Raw genomic sequence first — 11,839 nt, forward strand, 5'->3', positions numbered from 1 at the left:
ACAAGAAAATTTTATTACACGTCTGAAAATATAAATAAGTTTTACAAAACACTCTCAAATGTTTTGTAGTTGTAAAACTGACGTGCATTTTCGAACTTATGAAATTTACTTTTTTCTTAATTGTATAATTTACTTGTATAGATCAGTAAAATTTACTTGTATTTTCACACTCCTAAAATGTACCTGTTTTCTCCGAATTTCAAAATTTACTTATATTTTCGGAATTGTAAAGTTTACTTGTATTTCGGATTTATATTTTCAAACTTGTAAAATTTTCTTTTTTCTGAATTTTTAAATTTACTCTCAGACTTGTAAAATTGACTTGAGTTGTCTGACGTGTAAAATGCACTTGTATTTTCTGTTTTTAGAATGGTAAAATTTACTTTTCTTAAAATTGTAAATTTTATTTATATATTCTGACTTGTAAAAATTACTTGATTACGCTGAATTGTAAAATTGTAAAAACTTATATTTTCAGATTTGTATTATCAAATTTGCAAAATGTACTTTTTTTATTGTAAAATGTGGTTGTTTTCTCTAAATTGTAAAACCGACATATTTTCTGACTCGTAAAACTTACTTATATTTTAGACCCGTATAAAATTAACTTGGTTTCTCTTAATTATAAACTTTATTTTCTGATTTGTAAAATGGAGTTTATTTTCTGACTTGCAGAATTAGTCCATACCTTTACTTGTTGTTACTAGGGCTGCAACTAATGACTATTCTGATGGTCCATTAGTCACCGACTATTAAAACGACTAGTCGACCAATCGGATTATGTATCTCATGATTATTATATATGGATCTTATTTCACTTTCAGCTTTGAAATCTTGCATGAGGTTGTTAAGTAAGTCCGACGTGCCTCCTCTTTAAATGTTCGAGCATTGCAGACGTACTTCCGTGGTACACAAGGTCCGCTTTACAAATCTCACATGTATTTAATTTATTTTGTAAGTTTAACGTGAAGTTATCCCAGACTTTTAACGTTTTCCACCGCGGTTTTCCTCCCTGGTCTGCCACCATGTTTTTCCCCTGGCGGACTTTATTGCACATGTGCAACTCTCAGCAGAGATAAAAAAAAAGAAGCCGATGTCTCACTCTATATTTTTCCCCCTCTTTGCGCATGTGCAATGTGCAACTCTTAGCAGAGATAGGATTAGAAGACGATGTCTCACTCTGTAGTTTTGTTTTGTTTTTTTTTTGCCGACAATAGTCGACGGCTAAATTCGTTGTCGACTATTTTTATTGTTGACAACGCCGACTAATCGTTGCAGCCCTAGTTGTTACACTTAATTTTAAGATTAAGATTTACGTTACAAAACTGGAAATACATGTACAAATTTGTGTCCCTATCTTAGCTCCATACATACATCTATCTTCAGGCCACACACACACACAGCTGTCCTTTTAGCTCTGTATTTAACACTGGATGGCAAACAGCTGAGTGTTTTTCTGCTGTTTGTCTGTGACTCTCAGCTCCAGTATGTCATTACCACCTTGCTGCTTCCATCAACTTATTTAGTGTTTTTTGTGTGTGTGTGTGTGTGCCCCCCCCCCCCCGAAAAGGAAAATGTCATTTTCCTGACATTTACACAAATAAGAAAGTTCAGCGTAATATTAGAAGGCAGGGCTTTACAACATGTTGACATGGTTTAAAAGGGAGGTTACACAGGGATAAGCCTCTATCCTGGTTTTAAACAGCTTCTTGTTAAACAGATGTGCACAATGGTACTTCAAACCCTTCTGAGGTGTATGTTGCAGGTCAAACCAAAAATGCGGAGGCATTAAACCCTCCAATGAAATGATGGTGTGACAAGAACAATGACTGATTCTCTGTGTTTACTGAGAAAAGATGGAAGGTTATAAATTAGATGTAACATGAATGAGTGAATGCCCAACTTAGTCTGCAACAGGCTCTCCACACCTGAACTTGAAGTTAATTCTATTTTTATAAAACATTAAGACATTTCTGTTGAAAAGGAAAATATGCCCTGTTTCCTTTCTAAGATTAAAATATATTATGACATATTCATATAAAAAAACTCATCTGGTCCTCACTAGGTCATAAAATGAGGTCTTAAAGTACAAACTAAGATGATAAAAAACAACTAATTGGCTGCAAAACAAGCCCCAATTATGACCCCACCACCACCATGTCCAACAGTTATGAAGATGTGGGAGAGATCTGCTACTCTCAATGTTGTCATTCTTTTGAGTAACTAGTGGTATCAAATTGAATTTACAGCAAGCTAAATGCAAAATATTAATTTAAGTCTTTAATTATCAGAAAGCAGCATTTTAAATAGTTTTTTCCCCCTTAAGGTGTATGAGTGTAAAAGGATGACAGAACAAGTAAGAAAAAAATGTGAAGCATCGAGAATGCAATGATTTTCAAATCTCATAAGCCATTGTCTTATTCCCAAAAGAACATAAAACATATCAGATGTTGAAACTGAGACATTTTACCATTTCATGGAAAATATGAGCTCATTGTGAATCTGACAGCAAAGCACATCTGTAAAAAGCTGGAACAGGAGTAACAAAAGTCTGTAAAAGTAATTGATACAAATAAAAAAAGAACTAGAGAAGCATTTGATAAACAAATTACGTTAATTGGCAACAGATCAGTAACATGACTGGTTATAAAAGGAGCATTTTAAAGAGGCAGAGCCTCTCAGATGTAAAGATGTTCACCAACATGAGACAATCTGGGTCTAAAATTGTGGAACATTTTTAGAAAAATGTTCCACATCATGACCAAATCTCATGTAAATTGGAAAACTATTCTGTGATCAGATAGATCAAAATGAAGTAGTTTGTGGAAAGCATGGACGGCGTGTCCTACAGACTAAAGAGGAGAGGGAGCATCCAGCTTGTGGACAGTGGACAGGTGAAAAGCTGCTTCTCTGATGGTATGGGGCTGCATTAGTGCCTATGGTGTGGGCAGCTTCCACATCTGTGAAGCTCCATCAATGCTGAAAAGTACATGGAGGTTTTAGAGCAACATTTGCTCCCATTTAGACAATGTCTCTTTCAGGGAAGACCTTGCAGATTTCAGCAAGACAATACTGAACCACATCCTGATTCCATAACAACAGCATGGCTTCACAGGAGAAGAGTCCAGCTGCTGAACTGGCCTGTAATACAAAAAATCTGGAGCATCATGGAAGCAGAAATCCAGCAACCAAGGTCCAGGACTGTAGACATGTAAACATTCCTCTCCTAAACTCCAGCAGCTGGTCTCCTCACTTCCCAGACGTTCCCAGACAGTTGTTAGAAGAAGAGGGGATGCTACACAACGCTAAACATCACCCTGGAACTACTTTTTACAGATGTGTTGCTGCCATCACATTCAAAATTAGCTCATATTTTCCATGAAATGGTAGTTTCAACATCTAGTGTGTCATTTATGATCTGTTTTTAATAAAATATGGATTTATGAGATTTTGAAATCATTACATTCTGTTTTTTTTCTTCTTTTTTTTTTAGCACTGTGTACCAAATTTGTGGGAATTGGGGTTGTAACTGAAGAATGGGATCCTGAAGAAAAGCAGGTTACTTCAGGACATAGGTTGAGTCGGCACTAAGGTGGCACCTCTGCTGCATCTGTGTTAGACTTCCCTGTTATTGTGTCACAACATGCCACAGTACGTAAACCTCTGGAACGCCGCCCAAAGCTTTGCTTTGACTTGACTGTTTCTCATTAATGATACCTTCAGGGATAAATCTATTAAAGTCTAATCAGTATTTAGAATTTATTGATTCTGCTTAACATAGAATAAGCAGCATCACCTGCACAGTCTGCTTTAAACTGCCTGTGTGTGCAATCCACTGAGGATTGGCTTTGATTCAATACACACATGTGGCTGCTGCATGAAAACTGGTTTGGTGGTGTATTGTTCCTCTGCGTTTCATTGCACTAAACAGTAGCCAAACAGGGGCTTCTAGCTTAAGAGCACTTAACCGTAGCCTAAAGGTTTGTTTTTTGTCTTTTTTTTGTATGTTGTGCTCTTGTACATGATGTACTCTACTGCGATCCACAGACACTGGGCACTACCTGTAGCTGCAGGCAAACTCTTTTGGGGGGAATGCTTGCATTTTTGCCCTGGATAGCACATATACATTAATCCAAGGGGGGTTTCCTGCCCTGCCGTAGCCTTTAGACTTTGTTTCCGTGTGCATCACTAATTCCTACTCACTGTTTTGAAGCCATATGCACCACTGAGTCCTGCGGAGGGAGCTTTGCCATCTGTAGCCTTTAACTGATTTACCAGATTTAATAGCAGACTCATAAAATTCAAAATTTAAGCTGTCATTTGGAATAATAATAAATACTGCACGCAAGATCTGCCTACTCTGTGCTCCTATTTGTAATCAGCTGTGTTTCTTCTCATTCAAATGAGGCCCACCTGCTGTCTGGAGTCGTTCCAGTCTGAGCACAGGTTCATAAGCTGCTGGGAGGCTGCCCAACTGGAACAAGTGGTGTCATGGCTTCCATGCCTATTTAGCTGAATTAGGCAACTTGTTGCACTTGCACTTGAATATTCCAAATCATAACTATAGATTCCTGCAGTAGCAACAGCTTCCCATCCTATTGATTATAGAAGCATCAGCAGCCTCTACAGTATCATCTATCTGCAGCTTTCTCTGTGTTGCCCACACATTAGAGTGGGCTGTGCAAGCGAAAACACTGCAGGATAGAAGATTCCTCGTTGCATAGATGTCTCCATCACCTCTATAATTACAACCTTGCAGGTTCACATCCAAAAATACAATCTCATTGCTTCCCCAGTCACTCTCTCTTTCATCTCTGCTGCAGTGCACTCACACAGGGGTCTCCAGATGAGCTATCAGTCTTCAGTCACACCACTAATCTTCTCTGATACACCCCTTTGCATACAACCCCCTCCCTTCTGGCTCCCCTGACAACCCTCACAAGTACACACATCTGGGGCCTTCATGGTAGCAAACAGAAAGCAGTAGTAGTAGTAATAGCTCTAACTTTACAGTTTTAAGCAGGACAGAAGCACCTAGAGACAGGGTTTCCATCCAGTTGTGCTGGAACAGGGTAAAATGTCTTACTTGCTTTCCCTGGTCGGGGCCTTTGCAGCAGTTTTTGAACGGTGAGCAGGTCCTCGGTCTTCACCGCCTGCAGCAGTTCCTGGTCCTTCCCCATCTTCTGAGCCGCTCTACTCCCGCAGCATCCTTCAGCACAGCGGCGCTTTCAGCCCAGCCTCACCGGGCGGAGGGTGCGTCTACCGCGGCCACAAGCTGGCTCCCTCCACCCCCCCACCCTGGCTCCCCGGATTAGATGAGAACCCCCCTAGAGCTCTGGTATATGATGAGGCTGTAACCGAGAAGGAGAAAGGGAGGGATAAACTCGGTGGGATGGAGGGATGCTCTCGGGTCCCCCCTCCCTCCACCACCACCACCCCGCCTCTACGTGCAGCACTGCTGGATGGAGACAGGACCGGTGGGGGGGAGACTTCTGGGCCGTTAAAGATTCCAGTAACGGCGCGCCTAAAAACGTGAGATAGTACTAAAATGGTCCGGTTTCCACCGCATCTGCCTCCACGAGAAGCTCGAGCTCGGTCGGTCTCTGCTGCGTGAGCCTATCCGGATCCACTGCCGAGGAACGGAGACGTCAAGCGGACCGATGTAGCGAGAAGCCTGACGGGCTCCAGACGCTGCGCGTAAATGCCTGTGCGTTAAAAAGCCGTGCGCGCGCGGTGTTTGTCTCTCCCGAGGCTGTGTCGCTCTCGTGCTTTGCGTCGTAAACACACTCCAGCGGTGCTGCTGCTGCCGCTACAGCCATCGCTCCGGTAGCTCGACTCTCTGTATTTGGTAATGATTTTTCTCTGGTGTGTGTATGTGTAGGAGGGGGGGGAGTGCACGCGCTCGCTCTCACGCGCTCTACAGCTGGCCCAGCTCGTAGCGCTAAATGGGCTCGTGTGCTGCAACTTGGGGGCGGACCAGGAGCGTGGTGCTCTCCCGCCTCCCTGTTTCATCGCGCTCAGGCTCCGTCTCTGTGGCTCTCTTTGTCTTTGCTTCCACGGAGAAGCTGCAGAGATTCGTCCTGGAAGACACGGAGGAAGGAGAAGCGCTCAGCTTATCAGGCCACACACCTGCATCATAGCTCTCCCCCTTGTATACAAGCGTCTGTGCCTATTTTGCATCAAAGCAGTGGCGGAGCTAGACTTTTATATAAGGGGAAGGGGGGGATTTTGGGGGGGTGGAGGGGGCATATACTATACTATTGTGTTCCTTTGTACACATAGCTACACTGCTGTGTGGTCACATTAAAGAGACGTGAAACATATAAAATCTGGATCACCAAACATTTTTAAAAAGTTCAAAAACGTCCATAGAAAGGTATGTTGGTAGTTTTGAGGCACAGAGCTTGATGTCTTTGTCCTTCCTCTTTAAAAAAGTTGGACATATTTCCTTTTCTCTTCATTCTTAAATCTTACGTACTAAATCAGATTGTTACAGGAACTATTTTTCCACATTTTCATGCGGTAGTTACTTTAAAATCAACTAGCAGCCCTGCTAGGCTCCTGTTTAAATTAAACAGGTTCATATAACTCTAGCTTAGTCAGTGCTAATTTGCTAATTAATGAGGTAGTCTTTGAGCATCTTTATAGTTTATTGTCATCTACAATGTGAAAAATCTTAAATAACTGAGTGGATGTTTAGTAAATACACTCGCTGAAGACTAAATATGAGATGATTTCCCCCACATTATCTTAAAACTAATCTAGTGCTACCATAAAACTAGATTAGCATTGCTATGTAGCTTCATGCTAACATCAGGTTATTAGACTTACATTACATTAGTAGCTGTACTTGCACATGGAGAAAATATTCTAAAAACATGCATCTAAACATCCAAATTTTTAAAGAATGACAAATTTGGATACTAATTAGGACACTGGGGTCCATCCATGTCTGGAAAGATGTTTCTGTCCTCCTTCAGTGACCTGCCAAACACCCAAGGTGGTACTTGGGGTGTTTATTCAGATTTCAGAGGTGGCAGAGCCCCCCTGGAAACCCCTCTAGCTCTGCCGCTGCATCAAAGGCCTTTTAATCAGAGCTGTAGTGGCCAACAGTTCAGCTGATTTACAATCCAACTAAAAGTCTTGACTCATTCCTTATTTCTTTAGAATTTGATTCCAGACTTACTTGTAATTCTTTAAATGGATCTTGAGCAAAGTTCTCCAAGCTTTGTGATGGTCCTTCTGAATTTTTCTTTCAACATTGTTTTTTTTGTTTGTTTGTTTGTTTGTTTGTATTGTTTTTTGTTTTTTTTCACTTATTTTCAGTTTTTGTTTGTTAAGCCACACTGCACAACAAAACAATCAAACACAAAAGGCTCTTAACTCAAGGGATGAACCAGTGTTATGTCAACACATAACAGACATCTAAACAAATAACCAATTTGATCCTAAGGCATTTTTTTTACTAAAAGTAATTTCTGTTGTTGCAACATAAAAAACACCAAAGAAAAACTGTTTGACAGATATAGTTGTAACAAGGGACTAACTAATGCGCAGTTCAGTACAATACCTCTCAGTTGTAAAGGAACTGGTACAATTGATTTTTGTGGGTGACTGACTGATGTATATTTTAAGATGTCTGTGTCATGTGTTTTTTAATTTTACATTTTTAAAATTTTTTAAAATTTTGTTTTTACTCTGTTTTGGCTTTAAGACAGTAATAACGATTCAATTTAAATTTAAATTTAATTGGTTCCCAAAGAGCTATTAGGCAAAAAAGTTGCCAATCTCAGCATAGAGGATAGATTGTCTTAGGAATTGGACAAATGGAGGACAAAAGAAGAAGTGGCAGGCCTAGAAATAAACTATCTATTATGACAGTATCTGAAAAATGTGCCTTAAGAAACTGGAAAACATCAAGCTTAAAGATCTGACACTGGACCTGAGAAATAAGGGTGATTGTCAAGTAGTCTTTCTTAAGGAAGGGAAATGGAAATAAGGCTGAGGTATGCCACATGACACAGAAACTGGACAGAAAATCAGTGACAACTGGTCTGATGGGGTGATAAACGAAAAAGTATGTAGTAATAAATGTGATCAATACTTCCCTCACAACTATAGTTGTTGCCAATTGTGATTTACCACCTGATGCACATTAGTTTAGCTTAGCACAAAAACTAATCCGTCATTTCAGAGGATTTGAAGGATTGACTTTTCAACATCTTTGGTTAAGCTAAGTTAGCCATCTGTCGAAGGTTCTTTATTTGCAAACTAGTGCTCTCACATATTTGAGACTGCTAGTTTGCGAACATTCTCCAATATTATAGTGTTAGCAATCTCATATAGACAAGAATTACTAGAAAGCAATACATATGATCAATAATTCCTTCACAACTACAACTGTTGCTAAGTGGGATTTGCCACTTGATGTACATGAGCATAGCTTAGCACAACGACCAGTTAGTCATCTTTAGAGAATTTAAAGGATTAACCTTTTTAAAAAATTTGTAAATTTTAGGTTTTTGTTTGTTTAAGCCAAGTTAGCCATCTGCACCATGTATGCTAGCGAATTAGGGCTCTCTATGCGAGCACGCCATTTTGCTATCTCTCCTAAATAAGAGCTGCACCTTGGTTTAGCTTAGTACAAAGACAAGTTAGCCATCTTTAGAGGATCTGATAGATAAGCCTTTTAACAAATATCAGTTCATTTCAATGGTTATTTTTGTTGAAGTTAAATTAGCCATCTGCTGCACCGTGTATGCTAGGAACCAGTGCTCACTCATATTTGAGACTGCTAGCAAACTAGCACTCTCAAATGCAAGTTGCACATTAATTCAGCTTAGCAGAAAAAAAATAGTTAAGAATCTTTAGAGGATCTGAAGGACAGATCTTTCAACAGTCAATTTCAGTGGTTATGTTTAGCTAGGGTTACAAACTTTCTCTCAGCCAAATAAGGGACTTTTTGGCATTTTGACAAAAGGTTAATACAAAAAAGCTAATCACAAAACTAAAAGGGTATAATCTCAGTTTGAAGTGAACCTTTTTCACCATATTTGAATCACTGAATAATGTAGCATTAAGTTTAACAAGGCAGTTTGGACTGTTGTCGCTTAGTCCATGTTTCAGAATTGTCAGTGTTGCTAGCACCTTTAGCTAGCATGGCTTTCTTGTGGATGTCTGCGGCAGCATGCTGAGTCAGATCATTTTCAACTCCATTACATACATTACATACATGGCCAATAGAGAATTCCCAGCAGGATAAAGTGCAGAAAGCTTTATTCATGTCTCCGCTAACAGGCTTTACCTACGTAAATACGTAAATCTGTGGAGTCTGACTGCCACCTAGTGGTAAAAGTGTAACAGCAGTGTGACATCCTTACATGCTAACCATCTACTCTAACATGTATGATCCACTTGTACAGCTAGTACTCTCATATTTGAGTGCTAATGTCTCGCATTGCACCCACTCATTTTTATATTTGAAATACCTAGCAAACTTTAATATTTACCCCCAATATAAAACTAACTAATTAAAACACATTCTAACATGAAAATATGCCACCTTTTCAAGAATTTTATTTATTCATAAACCTGTCACCATACATATCCCCTACATACAGACCTTATTTGGAAAGCACATGCAGTGTATGTTGTGATAACGAAGGCAATTAGAGACAAGAACAGATCAGTGAATTTGACCCTGACTTTCACCAGTGAAATCGAATGCATTTTCACTTTGTCCATCCTCCTACGGATTTTTAGCTACTATCCATTGTGTGTGTGTGTGTGTGTGTGTGGGCAGTGTGCAGTGCTCAGATGCTGCTCCCTGCCTCCTCCACATATCCACTGAGTTATGTAAGAACGTTAAAGAGTAGCCCATACGGTACTGAGAGACTATTTATAAATCAGTCTAGTGAAAGAACAGCTCACTACTCTGGAGTTGTGTTAACTTTAACAATACAAAATGCTTACTTTCATCACACTTATCTGCTCCACCACCTTTTTTTCTGTAATTTGTTCTGCTGCCGCCATATTGGAACAGAGATTTTGAGGCAGGTTATGATGCGGGACCAGTATCATCAATACCAATATTGATACTCATACTTTCTAATAACTGAGTTGGGATACATCATCAACTTACTAGATCTAAATAAATTTCCATGCCTTAAAGTGTTTTTGTCATTTTTTTTTTGGATTATTAATTACATTAAGCCTGTGACAGAATCTCAATCTAAAGGGTCACAGACCACCTCTGAAATCTGACTGGTGTCCCCAGCTGTGATCTGGTATAGACCATTTAAATTCTAACGAATAGTCTAAACTGACCTTTACCTGGGTAACACTCAAGTGCAAGTGAGTGCATGTAATGTACTTCTATATGTTGTTTTATATCAACACTACCGTGTTCTTGATCTTCTTATTCAGAATCTAATGGAACATTTACATAATATTTTCATCCAGACATGAGTGATAATACTTCTCTGTCCAAACTGTTTACATTTTAAGTAGGAGATGTAAATGTCACGTGAAGAAATACTGATAAAACTATTGATTTAGCTCAAACTATATCTTCCACATTACGACTAAAGTATGAAGCTTATGCAACAGTGGTTTAAGACAATGCAATCAGCCTAAGAAAACAATTTTTGGAGAAAAATACTTTTGGCTTTTACAATTTTTGCTTTACTTTCTATAATAAACTGTGTTTTTTTAAAGCCAGAGAGTCACTTTATTGAACAAGAGCTGAAGTTAGGAGAGTTGTGAGAACATTTAACAAGCATACACTGCCCTCGAGTGGCAAAACCCAAAGCATGCACCCTGGAAGTAAGGCCTTGGTTGATAAGTCTTGATATTGAATTCTGCTCATTTTGTACAAATAATCATCTCATTGAAAGAATGATGAATGGGTTGAGCATTTGGACCTTTGCTCAGGTAAATGTAATGCTTTACAAAAGTCTTGAGTCACCCTTTCCTAAATGTTGTGCAGAAAAATTAAGACATTTCCAGTCAGATACCATCAAGATGGTCCTGCATTGTGTCTCAAAATCCAATGGATTATCAAAAGTAAGATAAGATTTCCAACACCACTGGTTGACATGAAATGCTGCCCCAAACCGTGACAGAGCCTTCACTGTGTTCAATGGAAGGCTTCAGACGTTGTTATCTGTTTCTCCTGAGCTTCTCTACGCATATCTGAACCAAAAAGTTAAAATTAAGATCTCATTTTATAAGGCCTGAAAAAAGCAGCGACAGTCGAAACACAGACCGTCACAAAATCTAGGATTACTGATCAAGACCATTTTTAAATTTACAAGAAAATGAAATTTTGTTTGAAGAAAAATGTAAAAATGGCTCAAGACTTGTTAAAATACCACATTCAACAGAACCTTGTACTGTGATATGCTGCAGGTAAATAAATCATAATAAACTACAACGACCAATTTTTAAGCTTAATCATGTTTTTAATTTTTATCAAATGTTCTTTTTCCGTTCTCTTTTGTTTTTAAGTTTAAATTTTACTGTAACTTTTGTCTTAAATTCTTTTATTTTTGTCTTTGAATTCTTTTATTTCTTTTTAAGGTTTGTTTTAATGATTCTTCTGCACCCTATTGTAAAGCTTTTGTTTAATGTAAAGCATTTAATTGTACATTAAATTTGCTATACAAATTTCAATAAAATAAAACAAAGTACATTAAAATAATCACTTACTTTATTTCCAAAGTATTAGAAATGATTATTGATGTTTACGAATTTTTTAGAAGAACTTGAATGCATCTTAAGGCTCCCCCTCCTGTTTCTCTTCGGAACTTGATTGGCTGACGCGTACGTCCATCAAAGA

At 38.7% G+C, this 11,839-nt stretch overlaps 1 protein-coding gene across 5 annotated transcripts in view; it reads right to left on the reverse strand.

Annotated features, from left to right (window-relative positions):
* caskin1 (CASK interacting protein 1) overlaps window positions 1–5,854 on the reverse strand; it is a 141,800-nt gene extending 135,946 nt beyond the window's left edge. For all 5 annotated transcript variants that reach the window (XM_041996796.1, XM_041996784.1, XM_041996788.1 and 2 more), the window contains exon 1: window positions 5,087–5,854. In XM_041996796.1, coding sequence (XP_041852730.1) covers window positions 5,087–5,180 — 94 coding nt within the window. In that variant the 5' untranslated portion in view covers window positions 5,181–5,854. The remainder of the gene's footprint in view (window positions 1–5,086) is intronic.
* Between the last annotated feature and the right edge of the window lie 5,985 nt (window positions 5,855–11,839).

Source organism: Melanotaenia boesemani, chromosome 2 (assembly GCF_017639745.1).
Source record: "Melanotaenia boesemani isolate fMelBoe1 chromosome 2, fMelBoe1.pri, whole genome shotgun sequence".
Lineage (NCBI taxonomy): Eukaryota > Metazoa > Chordata > Actinopteri > Atheriniformes > Melanotaeniidae > Melanotaenia > Melanotaenia boesemani.